Below are 20,250 nucleotides of genomic sequence, written 5' to 3'. Positions count from 1 at the left end.
TAACCTGAAAACACTAAACATTAGCTTCCTGGGATCAAGTTCGTGAAATACTACTGAGGAGTGAGTTATGAAACCACGTAGACCTTAAGGTGCCACGTCTCTTGGCCAGCCGGCTTAAAGGCGATTTACAAGTGTGTGGGTGCAAATGGCATCGTTCCTGCCTTGCTGCTGTGCGTTACAGTCTGTGGGAAGCTGCTCGGGTAACTCTAAAATAGGAGGTTACTGTCAAAACGCTGCACAGACCAGCGCAGTGATCTAAGTGCTGTTCTGACGATGACACTTCTGTATCTGCGAGTGCTGAGGATCCCTGAGTGTTGTCACCCACCTCGAGATATGTGACCTGAGCAGGGGTGTCACGAACTGCATCCTCCTCACGGGCAGCTTTTCTAGAGCTCTTGTGAGCACTTGTTTTGCTGGATTTTTCTTCTCATAAAGCCATCTTCTTTTGGTGGGCAGATTAAGTTGTAACAGGTCAGGGCAGCAAGGATTTGGAACTCGTGGACATCAGTGTTTTGTCCACATCCGAAACGACGTTTTACGACTTGACAAGCACAAGTGCGGCTGGGTTAAAATCACCGTGTCCCTCAACAGCTTAGTTCTGACAGTGTCACTTCGACCTAATGTTTTCTTCTATTTTGGGGATTAGTCATTGCTTCCTTCTGCTTTTAATCAACCTAATTTATATTAAAAAAAAAAAAAGCTCAGGCTTGCACCATTCAATTTGTTAATCATGACTGTGGTGCATGCTCTGACGTAGACACTAGCTGCTGTTGCTGGTTTTCTTCACTAGTGCTTTTGATGTTAAAATGTGCCACAGTTTTTTTAATTTGGCTGCAAGCACTTTGCAAGCCAACCCAAACCAGCGCTGTACCTTCTCTCCTCTGCCTGGTGGTGCTCGGGGCTCAACCAGATTTTCAGAGCTGAAGCAGGGTCAAACATCCTCCCCTCATCCATCTAGCTCCCTGGTGGGGGTGATCTGCTCTGTAATTAGTGCTGTAAAACTGATCGTTCCCTCACCTGGATGCTTGCCACGCAAATATTTTGGTGCGCTCTGTGCTGAATAGAGACAGTGGCCATTACCTTGGTGTCCTCAGGTACAGAGGCTCCAGGTCACTTTGGAGTTGCGAGCAGCGGGTTCTGCCTGTGCTTATGGGCTGGGTGCTCAGGGTTGGAGGTGTAAAACCGCTTTGGGTGACCAGAAGAGTGCAAGTCCCTAAGAGGGTCCCTGAGAAGGCTCTACCTGGCCAGCTCTGTCAGCTTGAATGCATGATACTTCATGTTCTTTGTTAGCAAGGCAGCCTAATTACTGCTTCGTGACAGCTCAGGTTTGCAAAAGGAAACAGCGGATGCCAAACCCACCCTGGACTGAGAGCCTCACCTGGCAAATTGCAGAGTGGCTCTGTCAGAAAAGAGGATAACGTGGGTAAAACCTACAGGTAGGCTTTTAAAGACCATGATGTCGAGAGTCCAGCTAGTGCCCTGACAGTCCTGATCAGGGCTTTTTAATAACAAATTAACTCCGTGGAGTTGATTAGCATTGGGCTTGTGGAGAATGTCCTGCTCCTGTCTTCGGGGGAGCAGCATGGTCCTGGTGGATTTCATGGATATGGGCTTGTTCAGTTGTGTACCAGCAAAGTGTCGGGCAGCTTTGTGTGTCTTGGGGAGAGGCAGTATCCCTTCAGCACCCTAGGAAGTATGCTCACAAAAGACAGATGTGCTTTTGAAGACACGAGAGTCTCAGTCCTGCCTCGCAGATCTGCTGACAGTCACCCCACGGCCGTGCTGCCGCGGGCACCCAGCCCTTAGCTTTGCTGGCTGAGTGTCCCGAGTCCTAAGTGATGTTCTTTGTGACCTTCTTTGTGACCTCCGTGTTTGTGGTGCTGAGCAGTCAGTGCCCCGGGTGGCTGTCCAGTGCCGTTTCTCTTTTGCCAGAGCAGTGCAGCAGCACGTCCCGGGAAGCTCCACGTGGAAGGTGCGATGCTTTTTGGAAATTCGGCTCTGCCAGCTGTAACGCTGCAGGAAAGAACTGGAGTGCTTCTGGATTCAGGTTAACAAAGAGCCGTCGAGCCAGTAGAGCAGCTGCATTTCTGGTGCTGGAAATTCCCCTTGCACGTCATCGAGTTGTCAGAAAAGGTATCAGGGCTGAGCAGATTTCCTAGGTGACGTGGGGGTGTAGTGAGGAAATTCTTGAAGAGAAGAAATATTGTGGAGTGGTGACTATGCAGCGAGGGCTATTTCTTATTCCTTTTAGAGGTTATAGCAAAAAAAAAAAAAAAAGAGCGTGGGTTTCAAAGTTACTCTATCTCTGCAGTGTGGTGTTCTGAGAAGGATACAACTGCTGCAGTAGCAGATGTGTTTTCAAGCAAAAAGATTCGTGTACCACGAACAACAAAGTGTGTGTGTGTTCTGTGGGCTGGGAAGCTCATTCAAACAAACCCATCAACACCAAAGCAAGAGGAACTCGAATCTTTCAGGATGCCGAGAGAAAAACAGGTTAGCGTGCTTCAGCGGCAAGGGAGGCAGATGCGAGCGGGGCAGGCCACTGAACTTTGTAAGCGGCGTGAGATGGGGAGAGGAGAACAACTGGCTACGGGGGAAGAATAAATCGCAGTTGTTTACAGCTCGTGTCTGAGTCAGCAGCGAGCTGAAAGGTCAGCTCTCCTCGGAGGAAGATGATGCTCACTGCTGGCATCTCCTCTCAGGCCTGAGAACAAGACAGCTGGCGGAAGGATGTTCAGGCCGTTTTTATTACTATTATTTTTAACTGAGTGTAGGTGGGTGACATGAGGTAGCTGTGGCCCTGTCACTGCTGCCCTCGCATGGCACTCGGCATCCCCAGAGGCTGGCTGCGTGGCTCAGGACAGCTGCGAGCAGACTTGATGATTTAGAGTAAACCATCCAAGAAATTAAAGACGGATAAATTCAGTGGCACACAATGTTCCCAAAGGGCGTAACTGAAGACATTTCTGAAAAGCCTCTTGCTCTGGGCCTTGAAGTACAAAGGGTTCAGAAACGTCAGGAAAATGTCGTCTGTGTTTTCAGGATCTCGGGAGCACGCTCCCGATTAAAAACTTGGCTTTGTGCTGCCTGGTTTGTGTGTGGAAGGCCTCTTGTGTTCGATATTTTCCTAACAACATCATGCACGTTGGCTTTCTTGGTTAAAATATAATCACAACCATTAAAGGTAGAGCATTCAGAAATAATACAGCGCTCTGTATTAGCGGGCTGGGACAAGCACGAGGCTACCAGTCCCGCAGGGAAAGTTGTTCCAGTGTTTATATCCTCTGTAGGAAGTGGAAGTGAAGTATTACTTTAACTGAAGAGTTTCTAAGTATTCCAATAAAAAGATGAAATATCACCATGTGTAACGGGCCTTGCATTTAGATGCCTTCCTGCCTGTCCCGGCTCAGAGAAGCACAGCTCGGCAGATGCTCGCTGCCCCTTTCCCTTTCTGTGGCACCCCCGGGGATGTGGCGTCGGGTTAATGCGGGCTGACACGGTTGGTTGGTGGTAGCACCTGAGATGGAGGGCGTTGGACTTGGGTTTTGTCTGCTTGGTGCTGAGCAGCTGGGTCGCCCCGGGAGGCTGTCGGTCCCTTTCGTCATTGTGCTCTTTTGGGTTGGTGTGCCCCTTAGTGCTGTGAGCAACAGGGGAACGCGGGGAAGGAGTTTGCTGCTCCCACGTCATGGAAGAGCAAAATGGTGTTGGGAAAGTTTCCCTCGCGTACCCAGACAGCGGCTGGCAAAATATCTCCAAGTGACTGGAGTCCTAAAATGATCCGTTCTTGCCCTTGAATATTTTTCCGAAAGAGTGGAGAAAAGATTAGCAGTGCTGAGTAGTTGAGCAAGGACAGAGGTGCGCACGGGAGTGTTTGCTCTTTGTCTCTGCCTTGGCAGCCGCTGATCCTTCAGCCCCTTACAGCCGTGTGCGCGACCTGACTTGGTAGTGCTTGTAATTGCGAGGTACTGCTGGGCTGCGTTGCCTTGTGGAGTGTACGGGGGGATTTCAGGAGTCAGACCGGTCATTTGTCAGCTTTATTTATTTAAACTGGAAAGGTCTCGCTCTGAAATACCACGCTGAAGCGCTCGGGCTTTCCTGGAAGTTCGCGGTGCTCCGACAAACTCTGGAGGCCGCCTCACGGCAGAGCTCTGAGGTGGGCAGAGCGCCTACGCTGGGCCTTTGCTGAACGCTTGCTCAGGCTGGGGATGGAGCAGAGACAAATGCTGGCTCTGAACAGCACAGCCCTGGTGGCACGAGGCTGGGGCTGGCTGCAGGTGGTTGTAAAATGGGGCGCCTGTCCTCGCTTCTGCCTGCAGCAGGCTACTGCAGCTCAAAACCACTGCTCTGTAAAGCACGCTCGGAGGCTTCACCGAGACTTGTAGCCTTTCCTCTCCAGCCCCAGAGCGCACGTGGAGCATCCCGCTCACATCTTGGTGTGCGAGCCTTCCAAGAAGACCAGCTCTGAGCCGTCTGCCAGACCCGAGCTCAGTCTATTTATTTTTCTGCAGATGTGTTTACACACGCGGACGCATGTGTGCAGCTGCGCGGTGTTGCGTGTGGAGGCGGCGCGGAATGACCCAACCTGGAGGCCTGCTCCAGCAGATCCGTCCTCAGCTGGCTGCCACCACGCGGCGTGCCGTCCCGCCGTCCCTGGCGGCGTGCTCAGCCCCAGGGCGAGCCTAGTGCTGATTCCTCTCCAGGTCCCGTGGCAGGGAGAGGGCAGCTTTTGAAAGTCCTGCTGTTGTCTCGCATTGCACGTAAATGGATCTCTCTCCCTAACGTGTATTTTTTTGGGGGCAATGTAAACCAAATCCGCTCGTTCTGCCACCGGAAGAGCTGCTTCCATCCTCTGCTGGCTTTTGTCCCTGTACCATCTGCTCCCTGTTGCTGGCATAAGCTTTCAGGGACTCAACCCAACCCATTTTTCCCCATTTTTTCCCCCAATACCTCCGTACCGTGTCTATTCTGGCTCACCCCGCAGTGCTGCCGGCCAGGGGCCAGCACGGGGCGGGTTGGGGCTGGAGCTGGGAGGAGCAGCAAAGCCTCCGCTGGATTAAACCCTCCTGCGACGGCAGCAAGAGGCTACGCGATGTGTTGAAACATCCATGGGGAGAAGTCTGAAACTACTGCGAGTCCCAGCTCTTGTGCCTGGCACTCAGCTCCGCTCCTGATGAGCTGGATGCAGTTTCTGTCCACATCGTTACAGTGGAAATTGTAAATATTTATAACCTACGACTTGGGAAAGCATGTTTGCCAGCACAATGTGCAATTTAAGACTTGATTAATCAGATTGGGATGGATTTAACCCAAAGCGCGGTTACTGGGGGGTTTTTCTCCTCGAGTTTGTGTACATTAGGCTGAGATTCTGGGAAGCGGGCCTCCGCGCGCGGCGAGGGTGACAGGATGCTAGGAAAATACTGGCAAGTCGCATCTGCTTGTGACCTGGTCCCCTGCCTGTCGAATTGGTGGAAGATGTCCCAATTACTTGTAAAGCTTATCTCCTGGAGTTGCTTTTCCTCTGCTCTTTAAATTGTTGGGTCTCTGCCAGACCCAGCTGGGGCAAGCGCAGGACATGTCCCGCTTCCCCCGGCCCCGCAGCCACCGAAGGGCGCCGTGCGTGCTGAGGCTGCGGGAGCCGCTCTGCACGGCTGGGGGGGGGGGGGCAGTGCTGGGCCCCCGCGTGTCCCCCTCCCTGTCCTGCTAGGGCAGGGCCTTCTCCTGTCCTCGCTGATTTGCCTGCCAAATAAGAGGTCGCTTTGGTTTTTGGCGCTGGGGCTCCGGAGCGGGTGGTACCCGCCGGTTCTGCCAAACCGGGTGCTCGGCTGCTGGGGCCGTGCGAGGGCTCGGGACCTTCTGGTGCTGGGTGCTTGTGTCCCTGTGCGTGTCACGGCACTTCTCCACCCAGCTCTTCATCTGCAAGCGTTCCCTATGGGACCTGTGCAGGAGGCACCGTGCTGGTGGGCAGGTGGGGCTGGAGGGCGATAGGATGAGAGCAGAACACAAACGGGGCTGTGCCCCGCGGACACGAGGCGCGGGGCTGTGCTAGCACCCCTTGTTTCTGGCTGGAGAGGACTGGGGCTCCCTCACAGCTCTGTTCTGGGTCTTCAGAGCCATGGGAGCTCTGCTGGCTTTTGGTTTTGTTGTTGTTTTCCTACTCGGTTGTATGAAGATCCCTCTGTCTTATTCATATTGCAGTGAAAACAAATCACAAACTTCCCATGTGCCAAATACACTTTCAGCCCCCTCTGGCTTATCTGAGGAAGCCTGTGTTTGGGCAGAGCTCTGCGGAGGCAAGCAGCTCCCTGCCTTGTGAAGTCTGCATTTAAAGAGTGCGGGTGCCATTTGGTCACCAGCTGACTAGCTCAAAAACCGAAGGCCCTCTTTGACTTCATGTGCTTTCAACTCATGTGTGGCACCTACAGAGACGACTTAGCAAAGAAGTTTTCCAGTAATAATAATTTCATTATAAGGATAAAAATAAGCGCATGAGTCACATAGTAGGATTAAACACATGGGGAGAATGTCAGCTTCTCGACTACGTGGGTTATTTGGAAGCTGATGGATGGCTTTTTCATAACATTCGTGTTCTCTTGCAGGTTAAAGAAGTGGAAAGCTATTGTCCTGTTGATTAAAAAAAATACCAGTCATCTCCTGCATTGAACTCGAATTTAATTCATTTTCACTTAGTTGCCCTTCCTTTAAAATGTCAGCGAGCAACTTAATGCAAAGCTTACTTTCAGAAAAGATGGTGGGTTGTCGCCAGCGCACTGAAGTCAGAGTTGAGGCATGAGGGATTAAAGAAAGAGACGGGTTATATTTGCTAGGGATGAATCCCCTGGACTTGTATTTCGGTTTGCCATTACTTGCCCTTATCAAATTAAACTTGCAATTGCTGCAAAACCTTGCAAAACATTATGGCAACGCTTTGCTGGAGTGTTGAGTCTGTCCTAATGCTGATCAGTAGCAGGTCAGCTTACCTGAAGTGTTTCGTAACAAAGCATTTGGTGTTTCACACCTCAGGAACCAGAGCTGACCTGCTCCCATGCGGGGAACTGAGCCTGCGTGGCCTGTGCTATGGACAAAAGAGTTAAAATCTCTTTCACCTATTTGTTTCCTACCCGGTCAGCTTCTCAGGGCCCCATGTGGGGATAACGGGGGTCCTCCCCTCCCAGATCCCGGCTGGAGGAGCCGGTGCCCTCGGGGCAGGCTGCGGTCGCTCAGTGCGGCGGCGGCCGCGGGCCCCGAGCAGCCCCCGTGTCGGGGGAGAGGCGAGCGCTCGGGCTCTGGTTTGTGTTTGCCAAACACCGATACCTGGGGTTCTTGTGAAGGAATTCCTACCTTCCAGTTGATGTTTTTTAATGCCGATTCCTTACGTATTTTTGTCAACTGGGAGACATCAAAGCTGCTCTGCCCAGGAAAAACAAGAGATAGGGAATGGCAATTGTTTCAAATTAGATCTTAATGGGGTGCAGATGTTGAGCTATGCTTGCTAGAAGTTCTTTGAAACTGCAGATGGTCTTGTAGTTCGGGGGTAAGGAAAGGGCTGGGAGGTTTTTTGGTTTCGTTTTCCCTCCTGTGCATTTGCATGACATGTTAGATTAGGGCTGAATGTAAATGAAGAGGTAATAGCCTGCCTGGGTCCCTGGTCTCGCGAAAGCAGTGCTCGTGAGGTTGTTAGCGGAGCAGGGTTTTTTGAGTAACTTGGGCTTAAGCACGGTGCATCTCGATGTCTTCCCTTTGCATTTAATATTGCTTTGGGTTGGAGGTGAGCGGAGGGGGCTGCGAAGGATGTGGAGGTATCCAACTGTCTAGATGGACCTTGGACTCTGCGCTCAGAAGCGGCTGATTCCATTTTAATGGAGCTGGCACAAACTGTCATATTTAAAATGCACGTGGCTTTCTCCGCTTTGTTCAACTTGGTAAAACGTACAGTCTGCCGTCTCCCACTACTTCATGCGTTTTACTGCTCTCTGGGGTGAATCTCAATAAATAACTGGGAACAAGATCAAAGGCCCCTCTCCAAAGGACTGACTGTTCTTAGATGCTCGTGTTCTCTAGGAGAGATGGCTGTGCACATTGGAGGACAGGGTTTGCTCTGAGCTCAATGTGTGTGACGTATGTAACGGCTGCTTTAAAATACACAATGTTTTGGTGGCTTTTCCCCATCCTAAAGGTGCCGAGCCCTGGTGAACTCAGCAGGGGTTTTGGCACACTTGCGAACCACCCCGTCCCCTCTCAGCAGCAAGCCCCAAAGAGGGCTTTTAAGCTGCTTCAACACCTTGACGGGAGGGGTGTAGCTGCCTGTGCCCACGCTCTGTCCTGCTGGGTATGTCCTGCTCCAGCAGATTTGGCTCCTCTGGTCACAACGCTGAACCCCAGAGCTCCCCGTGCCCCCTGTGAAAGAGGGGATCCCCTGGAAAAAGGGGAGCAGCAGCCCCGGTGCCACAATGCCTTGTGCGGCCCCTTATCTCCGGGGTGAATTTTGCTGGTGCTGTTTGCACGCTCAGCATTAGCCCTCCCGCTAACGAATGCGAAGCAAAGTCCTCATGGTCCCTTTGTGGTCTTCTGCCCGTCTCCCCCCTTTGTGTGTAGGGTTAAGCCTTTTAAATCTAGATAGATAAAATCCCCTATCAGGCTCTCGATGCACTAGCGTAATTAAACCTTCAGTAACAAGGTTGCACTTTGTCGGCTCACGATTAGAAGAGCTGTAACATCAGGGCAAGCAGCGTCTCAACAGGCTTCAGCATCTCGAAGCCCTTTCCCCTTTTCAGTAGGGGCTGAGGGAGATGTGAGTCGGGTCCTGTGCTGCCCAGAGCCTCGCCGCGATGGATGCGAGGAGGGAGCTGCAAAGGACGCTTCCGATAACGGGTCAGGGCCGCTGGGTGTGGAGGTGGGGATGCTGCAAGCACGCCCTGTTGTGTTCCTGCAGGAAAGCTCTTGGTACAGGTGGCGTCTGAGCTTCGTGACGGGATGAAAGGCTCAGAAGATCTGCAAAGAATGGTGAATTGCAGGGAGGAAAGAAGTAATTTGGAAACACTCGTAATGAGAAGCATTGGCTCTTTTAATTAAGACTGAACACTTCAAGATATTTTAATGAGATGTTAATTCAAAGTGAAGCTTTTATTTTGTGATGACATCCAGTTTACAGCGCTGTTATGACAGCAGTTTGCATCCAAGTGTCAATCTGCAGTTAAATCTTTCATTTCAAATGAGTATTTAGATGAGGGCATTCAGCCCACAAAGGGGAAGAAGATTCCTAACCAGCTGGGGGACAGTTTCTGTAATCGGCGCTGGCTTTGGATCAATATCTGATCTCTGAATACATGGTGTCATCTTCAAGGTGTCCTTGGGGTGTTTGGGGGGGGGGGGAGTGTGCATTGCGCAGAGTTTTTGGGTGCAAGGAGTCCCTGCCTCCCAGCAGGTGCTCTGGGAGCTGGCGATCCCTTTGAAGCCGCCTGAGGCATTTGGGCGCACAGCGTGACACCCGGCACGGGGGCGGGGGCAGCACCCTTAGTTTCAAGTGACGAGCTGGGCAAATTTGGGTATTTGGGTGAATCTCAGGGAAGTGTTTTCATGTTTATCCTGAGAGGTGTTAATTGCAATTTGTCCCTTTGGAAAGGGTTTCTCATCGCTGCTCAGGAGAGGTCTGGCTGGATTTTGGAAGGGAAAAGGCTCTCGATGTGCAGCACTTTAGGGTGGCCATCTGTAGATCAGCAAGTCAGTAGTTATTAAACTCTTTATATTTATCTTTATTTCCTTTGAGATAAGCCTTGTGAGATTTCGTGTAGGTTTGTGTGACTGCGTAGGAGCGACACGGTTTGTAATCCTAGCTCTGGGTAGCAGTTGCCTGACACCCCCAGATTACAGATCAGACTTTTAAGGCCAGAAAGAATTACTAGGGTCATGAAGTCTGCGTTTGATACCCTGACTGCAGGATTTCTCCCAGAAACCAGATTAAAACCTCTCGTTTTAGAAAGGTATCTAATCTCCCCTGTAAGGCTCCAAGCAGAGGCAAGTCATCCATCACAGGCTGCGATGGGCAAGCTGCAGAGATCTCAGCCTTGGGTTTGGAGCAGCACCCAGGCTTCGCATTCTTGCTCAGAGCTTATCTGGCAAGCTCAGACCACTGGAGCCTGGTGGATTGAGCACAAGAGCTAATGTGGGCAGGCTTCTTCCTCGTGTGGCTGTGCAGAAGCTGCTTTGCTGATCTTTGAGCGTGGAGGCAGTGTGAGCAGCGTACCTGGGCTTTGGGGGAAGATTGAGCTCAAGCGCTGGTGTTTTACACCGGGTGTCAAAGCTCTGCTTCACTCCTCCCTTCCCCATGCACGCGTCCTGCGTGGACAGGAATAACTACCGAAGCTTGGTGCTGAACACAACGCGCCCGAGAGCATCTTTGTCCACTTGCTTTAGTTTAACCTGTGCCGGGGGTACGTGGCTTTAAATTTGCTCGCTTTGTTCTTTAATCTGCCTGGTCCTCTACCCAGAGGACGTGCTGGGGAAGCAGCTCGTCCCGAACCGGGGCGCTGCCTGTCCTGCTCTCAGCGGCCGCTTCTGAATTTCATGAGCAAAAAGTGAGAAACTGCAGGGACCAAAACAACCTGTCACCGCCAGCAATGTCACCGTGCCTATGGGAGAGAAGTGCGGCAAGGGTGGAGGATTGAAAATGAGAAAAAAGCACAAAATGAAGTCACAGTCCTTGGTGAAAGCTTGATCTGCCCTTGGAGCAACGACGCTCAAAGGGGAAAGAATAGCTTTTACTTGTTTATTGACAGATAAGCTGCATCTGTGTCGCCTGGTTTTGTAATACAAGATGGCTTATGGGTATTTGAAGTGTATCTCATCATAAATGATAAGCCTCGGCCTCAAGTCGGACCTAAGTGGCTGTTAATCGAGGGCTGGGGGGACTTAAATGGCCTTGAACTTTATTGAGAAGGTGGGGACGCTGATGGGCAGGTTATGGAGGCAGCACTGGTGGAAGTTTCGATGTCTACTGACAAGGCTGGGTAAGCAAGCTTAAAAAAATCAGGTGGCGGTAAAATACAAGCATTATGTAGACGTTAACTGTTAATGAGGTGTTTTCTGACTGGTGAAAAGCTGCTGAGGTTTAGTGACACGGGGATCTTTCTTCTCTGCCCTGCACAAAGCTTTCTTTGTAGGAATTCCTGTCATTAAGAGCTGAGTTAAGGTGGAGTTTTTTTTACTTGTGTATAGTTCTCTGAACCTTTGTAAGTGGCTACTAGTGAATTAACTTTTTTTTGCTTTGCTTTTGTTGAAATTCTCCACTGCAGCAGCCTTTAGAGGCTTTTCCTGGTCTTGCTGGCTGCCAGCAGCCCTGTGCCTTTAGGTTTCTCCTTGCTTTGTTTCAGGCATTGGCATGTTGGCGTTGAAAGTGGACAAGCTTATTGAAAAATACTAAAATCGTGATTATCTAGTATGGTGGTGAGGCAAAAAGATTAAAGACATGAGCACCTTCAGGCCTTTGCTATCACGCAGAGAACTGCTCCTCCCGAAAGGGTGGCCTGAGACTCACGTGGCCATCTGGGGAGCTCAGCTCTTGGGTGGGAGCGTTCGTGGTGCGAGCCTGGGCAGTGCACTGAGCTCCCTGGGCTCTCATTTTCATTTTTGGTGGGGCTGCAGCTGAGCGAGTGCCTCTGGGCTGGGGACCACCGAGCGGCGTTCACTTCTCAGTGCAGCGCGACTGGGGAGGGCTGTGCTGGCTGCCCACAGACCGGGGGCAGGAGCGCCAACAGGACCCGCTGCATTGTTCTCTCTCCACGACTGCTTTGTTCTAGTCTGAGAAGAATCCCTGTCTTGGACTTGGGAAGCGACAAGTTCGCCACTGATAACCTAACCTTGCCTGTAGCCTGCGCTCGATGCCCTACAAAGAGGCAGACTGTCCTCAACACAGGCAAAGTGATGATTCAGCGCAGAAATCATCATGTAGTAGGGTTTGTTGTCGTCATACAGCAGTTGAATGGCATGGATTCATCTGGATGTTTCAGTGTTGCAGGCAAAAGACAGCAAACAGTAAAACTCAGCCAAGCCACGTGCCCAGTAAAGGCTTCACTCAGCGTTATCAGCTCTGGTGGATTTGCAAACTCTTCCTTGTTGTAATTGAATTTGTGATTAGCCCTTTCGGACAGAGTAAAAACACGTGGTTAATTTGGGGAGGATTAGACAAGGTGAAGTCCTGCAGAGTCGGAACTACAAGTGCCTCTCCTCGAGTCATCAGCATCAGGAGGCGATGTTCCTTGTCCCTGGTCACTGAATAACCTGCTGCCAGCCCATGAGCTGTGCACAGCTGGCTGGCAGCCCGGGGCTGGTGTGACGCCCCTGAGCTGTTCTTAACAACTCGAATCATTCATGCCTTGTTGCAAAAAGGAGGAGGAAAAAACCTAAACCTTAATGCCAGGGGTTGTTAAGATATCTTAAAGGAAAAAAGCTGAAATCTTAAGCAGGTTGGAGCTTTGCTCTGGTTTTGCACGTTGAACGTAACCCGGCTGCTTTGGGCTTTTTGAGCAGCACAAATGGTTCTGTCCTGGCTGTAAGCTCCCTGCCAGTGATGGCAAAACTGCTTTTCCTTCTCTTTGACTCAGATTCCTGTCTCTTCCTAAATCAGGGTGAATTTGGAAGCTTTATGGCATTTCCTCTTCTCTTTTGGATTTGGGAGTTAGACCAAATTGCATTACAGTTTCGGTATAGCCCACCTAACAACAATTGGGTCTGTGCAGTGTGCACGACTGCTCTGTGCAAAGGAAGTTCTTTATAGCCCTCGGTGGTGACTGTCCGTCTCCATCTGGAGGAGGTCGGTGCTTTCTGGTGTGTGTGTGAAGTCAGAAATTGCAGCTCCCAAAGGGACTCGTTAAGTTTAATCTCGTGGCCCGGGCCATTTCGCTCCATTGTTCAGCGTCGTCACTGGCTGCAGGGATGCACGGGGGGCATCCTGCGTTTGGCGGTGCTGCCATGCTAAGGAAATGCACTCTGCGTGCCCCTTCCTGAAGAAAAGGCTTAAAGGAAAAATAAAAAAAAAAAATCTGAATTTTTCAGGGCAGGGAAATAACAAAACAGGTAATCTGTTTGTAATATCTCCTGTCTTAACTGCAGCACCCCCATCAGGATCTCCCTTCCTGCTCTCCTGTGACACTTTCCCACCGTACCCCTTCCATGGCACCCCGCAGCACGAGGAGGTGTGAAGCTGTTTGCACCCTGGTGTAGCATCTACCAAAGCAGCTCTGTGGCTGGTCCCTCCAAAACCTGCTCTCGCCCAGCCACCCAAAAGCATCTCCTGCATCCCAGCACCCTCTCGGCCCCTCTTTTGGCTTGCTTTTGACTGGGTTGTGATACCCAGGAGCCCCTGGCTGCAGGGGAGAGTTAGAATTAGGTACGTGTTAAGTAAAGACTCCGTGTGCTTGTAATTTGCTTTTAGCTTGTCAAAGGAGCTTGATTTTTAGCAGTGGAGTTGCTAATCCCAAAATCTTAAATCCTGGCCTTTTCATCACGGTTCAAGTGTCTTTTAAACCTCGTCCAAGTTGGTCAGTGCCCCGTTGCATCCAGGTCCCCCTTTCCCCAGCCTTGCCGTTCAGCCCTGGGGACAGGGCATCCTCTGGGGCTGAGTGGGACTTTGCGCAGTGTCCAGCTTCCAGGAGCTGCTGGGGGAGGCTGCCCATTATCGCATGAGATTTGGAAAAACATTAGTAACGATTAATGTCATTAGTGTTAACGCTGTCTTACTTTTGCCTGGCCCTCACACCCCACCACCTATGGGGTGCTCCCCTCTTGCTGCCGACACCAGCACAGCAGCTGTGTGATGCTGCAAGGGGTGAGCACGGGGGATGACTTTTGCCGTGCTTTGTGCTTTTGGGGGGGGGGAAGTGAAGCAGTGTACTTCTACAGTATTTAAAGAACCCCTCTCTGGGGGCTGAGCTAGCCGGGATGCCTTGTGGCACCACAAATACCGGCGATAATAGGGATGTGTGTTTGCTTTTCTTAATCAGAGCGTGCCTGTGCCTTTCCCTGTCTGCAGGAGTCCTGCTCTGTAGAACTGCCTTTAGGAGACCTGTATTTGCAGTTGTACACGCTGGCTGAAACAGAAGGTATTTGAGTGGCTCCCTAATGAACGGGGAGTTGTGCGGCTGTCCTGTGCCTCTCTTTTGAAGGGGAGAGGGAGCAGCGCAAGGCTGTGCACAGCACCATGCCTTCATCAGCAAGTGGCCTTTCCTCGAGGATGGCGCGGCGCTCTCTCCCAAAGCGGAGCCGATTGCCAGTTGCAGTCGAAGGCTGATGCTGCCCCCCTGGGTTTTGCTGCTCCCCCTTCATTTCTGTGCAAGAACCAGCAGCCTAGGCTCAGAGATCCCTGGCAATTCGTCTCACTTTGAGTGACGCCGCTTCGCGGGGAGCCTGAGTGCATGCTGAGGCTTCTCAGGGCACGGCGAAGGAGCCACGGCTTTGGGAATCTTATTTTTTTCTCCCTCCTGCTGCTTTCTCAAGCCAGCTATCTCTGAAGTCGGGGCAGGAAATGAAGGGGCTGAGGGGTCAGGAGTGCCTGGGGAGCGCTAAGGACGAGCCCGCTGAAAGCGCCTGGTGGCTTCGGGCTCGTGCACAAAAACAGACTTCTTGCAAGTACTTAGAAGGGTTTCTAGCTTGGTTTTGCTCCTAGCCAAGCCAAAACCAAACCTGCAGCCCTTCCAAAAGGGGAATTCAACTGCGTGTTGTGGGTTGGAGCGCGCTGTTGTGTTGGGTTGGAGTGCTGCGGATGCTGTGGGGAGTAAAATGCATGGCTCGCTAGGAGCCCTGCAGGGATCACCTCTGTAGCTGTGCCCTTGCTGCTCTTGTTTGCCCATCAGCTGTCCCCAAAAGAAAATGCCAGACGCTGGCCAAAGCTCGAGTCTCAAGCTGGAAGTGTTCTCTTGTAGCATCCTGCTGGTATTCAGTGTGTAAGAGGATATTTTTAAACACTTTCCCAAAACTTTGGGTATAAATTTTCCGGAGTTGAGCAATCCAGCTCGCAGCATCACTGCAGAGGGCTTCGGAGCGGCTTCTTCTCAAAGGAGTCCCAGGTCCTTGTGGCACGAATGAAGGGAGTGGGAAGAGCCTGTCCTCAGCCTGAGGCCTTGTTTAAAATAGACCAGATTTAGGCGCTGTGCGGGGCAAGGGGTGCTCTGCCCAAGGAACAACCAGTTAAAGGCGCGCAGTGCCCAGGGCGGGACCTGGGCGTGTGGCTGGGAGCCGAAGGAGAGGAGCGGGGCTTTTCTAACTTTTTTTGTAATTTCTTGGGCTTTTGTAATTAACTTTATTTTACTCCTTCATGAATAATAGATTTGATATCTGCTGTGCAGGTCTTTCTCCTGGCTTGGTTTACTGAAGTTAGTTCTGTATGTTTTTCTCTTAAAACATCTCGAGTTCCCTCATTTTACAAGTAGCTTGTTCCTTTCTTCTTTCCTTCTGTTAAGATTCTTGTGTCCTTTAAAAAATGAGATAGGCTGCGTGTGTGCTCTTCTTTTTTGGCATTGCTAATAAGCAAACATTTGTAAAACATTAGTTTAAGAATTAATAACCATTTCAGCTATTCTATCAAATTGGATGTTCCTTTATCTTAGAACAAGATTTTCCAAGTCATAAGGGGACCGACTCCTTTTTGGAAGAACGTGATGCAGTTCTGCCCTGCGCGGTACTCTTACTAGGCTGTGACTTCTTGACCTCCTAAATTTATGTAGATGCAGCTATAAATGTATGGGATTTTTTTTATTGTGGAGTTCCAAAGGGGTGGTTAAAAATTCCTGATATTCTTCCAATATCCCTGAGGACAAATCGTTCTGTGGCCTTGAATGTTTTCTACAGCAGACTACGCATGTAAGCTTTCTGTGGCCTTAAAGAGCAGGAAAGGTGTCCTGCCCTAACTGTACGCTGGTGTCCCCAGCTCACCAAAACAAACCAGGTGGGCTGCTTATCACAACTTCATTTCTTCCTCTGTTTTTCTTTGGTTCACTTCCCAGCATGGTTGCTCCTGCTGTGTGCCAAGAAGCTCGCCCTTTGGGGCGGGAGGAGGCAGAGGTGTGCTGTAGGTGCCCTGCTGAAAGCCCTCTGTCTCCTTGGGGTCCTTGCCCAGCCTTGGTTGGTGCCAGGGGCCTGGCACAGGACCTTTCTCTGCTTCCACCATCCCAATACCCACGTGCCGCTCATTTGGGGCGACGAGGTGCCCTGTTCTCTTGCTGCCTGGGTCTGATGTTAGGGAGCTGCTTGCTTTGCCAGACTGGGCTACTTCCAGCTCTTGCTCGTTTACTTGCCAGAATTGTGAATGTGGAGCCTCTTAGTGCTGACGCTGCTCTTTTTGTCCTGCAGGTCTCCTGATCCAGCCAGAACAGATTCACGCATTAGGTTGTAACTGATTGTCAACATTTGCAAAAGCTTATTTCTGTTTGTATTTAGGAAGAAATATATGCTCGGTTTTCAGATGTGGGGTTGTAAAATCATCTCACAGAGTAAACATGCGTTCTGCATTACCTCAGTTAGTGTTGCAACTTTGTAGAAAAATAAGTGATCTTCGTCAAAAATAGCAGAGCTGGTGCCAGCTCTTCTGTTGCTCAATTCTTCCGACAAGCACCTTCATGCCTGGGAGGAGCTGCGTGTGTAGGCATCTGTAAAGCCATCTCGTCCTTCCCATCCTCATTCCCACTCATAAATCTCTCCGCAGCTATCGAGATTTGAAAAAGGCTTTGGCTGCTGGGACACTGGGAATGCTACTACGTTGATCAGGTTTTTTGTGGCCCTGTCTTGGTTTGGTTGAGCTGTTATCTTCCAAATTGAAGGCTTTGGTGGCAAGAGATTGCCTTTGCACCATATTTATGCAGTATTTGCCGTGGTTCTTGTGCATGACCAGGGTGGTGTAACTGAAATGCCAAAAAAAAAAACAAGCAGGGCTAATAAGGGTGAAATTTGCTTGGCAGGACTGTAGGCTGCTCGGTTCCCAGAAGGAGTTGACTGAATTTCCCTTACAGATGGCACTTGCGTGCTCGCTTCCCAAAGCAGTTGGACTGCTGTTCTCCAAAACCATTTTGCACTGAAAAATACACTAAAGCAGGTCTGTCCTCTCCTCCATGCTCTTTGTCTGGGTTTTGAAGGTGAGTAACGAGGAGCCAAGTGTCTAGCTGAAGAGAGAGTCACTGACACTGTGTGAGGGCTGTGACTGCTCAGGGGTGCCAGGGCAGAGCTGTGAATTCCCTCGCCACCGAAGCTGCTCTCCCCAGAGGACACCCATAGCTGAGGAGTGAGTAATCCTTCCCGCAGGGCCAGGAAGGAAGCTGTGTGTCTTCTCGGAGTCCAGTGGCACTTCCTTGTCATTAATGGATCTCCCCGTGCTGAACATCAGAAGGGCTGTTACAAGAAAGGAACAGGCACTCGGGGCTGGTCTTTGCTTTAGAAGATATTTTAAGTGTTTGAAATACAATCTGTGATTCATGCTCTCAGTAGTAGCTTGCCAGATCAGCTAAAAGTCAACGGAGGGGTGAATTACAGATGCATGGATAGGAGGAGATGGGAGAATAAAAAGAAAAATATTTCGAAGTTGCAATTAAAATAAACAAAGTGCTTGTCCTGGGCTCTGGGCTGGGTCTGATGGGCAGCGCGAGGCTTGCAGCTGTCATTCTCCAGCCTCTTGATATGACAGCTTCATAACCTGGGAGGTCTTTAAATACAAGTAGCAGATCAAAAGCAGGAGGAGGAATTCAAGCCCTGGGCTTGGTGCTCGCCCATTCTGTTACACTTGAATCTTTGAAGCGTCCAAGGGAATTGTGTGCTGCCGGCACTGCAGCTTCCCAACTTTCTGCAGTTTGCAGACAGAAATGCGACTTTTGGTGCTAACAATGCTAACTAAAAGGCTCCTGCTTTGATTTATGGCCTGATACGCATGGCACTGAAACAGGATCCCCAGCAGGAGCATGCTGGTATGAGCGCCATGTGAGAGGCGTCTGCCGAAGGGACAGGTGCTCACGTCGCTGGGGCTCCCCATCCCGGCATTGTGTGTGCTGGGTAGGGTGAAACGCGACGTTCAGCTGTTGGCCGCCTTTGATGGCTCTGTTTGTTTGCACAGGAAAACTGTCTGGCACTGCAAAGATGGGATAATTCTGCTCCTGCAGCTGCATTGGCACATTTCCTCTCTGTAGTCCGAACAAATTTTTTTTGGTGCAAGTTGCCACTGCAGCTATTTTTCCCCCGTGCACAATGTGAAGGGACGGGCGGCGCCTCTCTCCTAGTTACCCTTAGGCTTTCACACAATTCCCTTCTCTAAAAAGGGTTAATGAATTTTGTTACCAGTGCGCAGCAGAAATCTCAGTTGACTAGCGCCAGCAACCACCAAAACATTTCTATTCTGCAGCAAACTTCAAAGAGGGAGAGGCAGAAGAACAAGGCTTGAAAGAAGAAGATAAAAACAAACACGCTGACTATCCAGGATGCTGTAAAGCCTTTATTGCTTTTGCTTGGGAAGACCTTCATAATTCTACCAGACCTGATCTCGAGGCAATAAAATCTTTAAAGGAATCTGTACCGTCATATGTTCTCTCTATACTTGAATTTCATAAGCAGTGTAAACATGGAATTTTACCAGGCTCTAGTCCCAGAGGGAGGCTCTTACATACACAACTAAGAACGAGGACGTTATTAGTGCTTTTCCCAATCTCTTCCTCTTGCACTTTGTTTACCACTTGGATTTCATGGACTCGTATATTTTCCTGAGTATTATCCAAAGGGAAATCACAGTAATTAGTGAGGTTTTCGTATATACTAACATCCTAGTGTGCCTCCATAAAAGAGAAAATGATATGGCTTGGGCATTTGGGGGCCAAATGGTGCTGTAACCCCCTGCCTGACGGTCACCCCCTTGAAGCTGTCCTTCCTTGGCAGTGCCACAGTGGCAGACTGGGCAGAGAAGCTCAGATTTTGTCTCTGTGGCAAATGTTGCCAGGAAATCAGGGTACTGTTAGGTAGCTGATGGCTGGGCACTCTATGGATTTTTTTTTGAAAGGGGAAAAAGTAGAAACCTCTTGAAGTGTATTTTATTTTTTTAGGAGTGTTTCCAGTTGAGAACATGATTCAACTATATATATGGCTTAGTCTTTTGCAAGTGTTCAGGTGTTAGTGTTTGTAACAGGAATGTCTGTATTGATCTGAAGTGCACTTGCTTGTCTACAGTGAGATCTGAGGATTCACAAAAAGCAGGTTCTTGTTTTTATGATAAAATGTGAAAAGAGAAGGTTCCAGTACAGCGTTTGGCATAAGCCACTGTAATAGTGGTAGCGTACGGAGGAGAAGTTGTGTGGTACGGATGAAAGATGAGTGGCTTTTCTTGGAAAGGGGGAAAAAATGTCAAATTTGGGACTGTATTGGTCAGGTGTAATCCAGTTGTAGACTTCTAAGGAAGTCATATTATGAACTTGGTTTACCATGTTGTAAAATCACAACTCACTATTGAATTGTGTTCTTTGAGTTTTCCTTAGTTTCTAATGTATAAATGGATCTTTGACAGATGCAGAAGTGACCTGGTCAAAATCAAATAAGAATTCTTATGTCTATGCACCTAGAAGGTAAATTCTTTGTGTAGAGGTGGCACTTCTAGCAGTGCTCCCAAGTGGAAGTCTCTTATTTGTATGGCTTCTAAAGTATCTTTCTGAAACTCGTGGTTCTGATCCGTCCTTCTGTCCTAGGCTCTTCCTAACCAGCCTCTCCAACTTCCTAGGCTGTGGCTGTCACTGGAGCTCCAAGGTGTGGAGGGATGTTTGCCCGGGTGGTTCCCATAAAAGCAGGACCGAGCCTGGGGGATGCAGCTGTTAGAAGCTCTCCAGGGAGAGTGCCTTGAGGTCAAAGCTGAACATGTGTTGTGAGGAACTTGGGTGTGGTTGGGCTGGGGTTTGGGAGGTTGTTTTCTAATGACAAGATACATGTGTGTGTGTCTGCTGTAATTGCCCAGCAGCTGTTTGATCAGGCAATAAAATGACAAAATGTGGTGCAGATAAATAGACGTGCATGTGGGAGAGGAGTGAGTAATTATTGGGGAAGATGATGGAAATCTAGGCCTCACCTACCTCTTGAAGCCTGCCCCTCAAAAAGGAGACAAGGCCTCCAGCGTGTGCAGAGGAGGGTGAAAAGATGATGAAAGACGTGGGGCAGCGTGGGCACAAGGAGCAGTTACGTTGTTGGGACAAACTGCTCTAAGAGACAGCATAAAACGAAAAGTGTTGAGGTCTGAGAAACCAGGAA

At 50.0% G+C, this 20,250-nt stretch overlaps 1 protein-coding gene across 3 annotated transcripts in view; it reads left to right on the top strand.

Moving 5' to 3' along the window:
- The window catches only part of COL23A1 (collagen type XXIII alpha 1 chain), a 174,805-nt gene that overhangs the window by 42,603 nt on the left and 111,952 nt on the right, over positions 1-20,250 (top strand). The window contains exon 1 of one of the 3 annotated variants that reach the window (XM_040573778.1): positions 760-2,133. The exons of the other annotated variants lie outside the window; for them this stretch is intronic. Coding sequence (XP_040429712.1) covers positions 1,839-2,133 — 295 coding nt within the window. The 5' untranslated portion in view covers positions 760-1,838. Of the gene's footprint in view, positions 1-759; positions 2,134-20,250 lie in introns of those variants that run through there. 3 annotated transcript variants of the gene reach the window in all.

Source organism: Cygnus olor, chromosome 14 (assembly GCF_009769625.2).
Source record: "Cygnus olor isolate bCygOlo1 chromosome 14, bCygOlo1.pri.v2, whole genome shotgun sequence".
Lineage (NCBI taxonomy): Eukaryota > Metazoa > Chordata > Aves > Anseriformes > Anatidae > Cygnus > Cygnus olor.
Note: the sequence above shows the minus strand (reverse complement) of the source record. Positions and strands in the feature narration are given on the sequence as shown.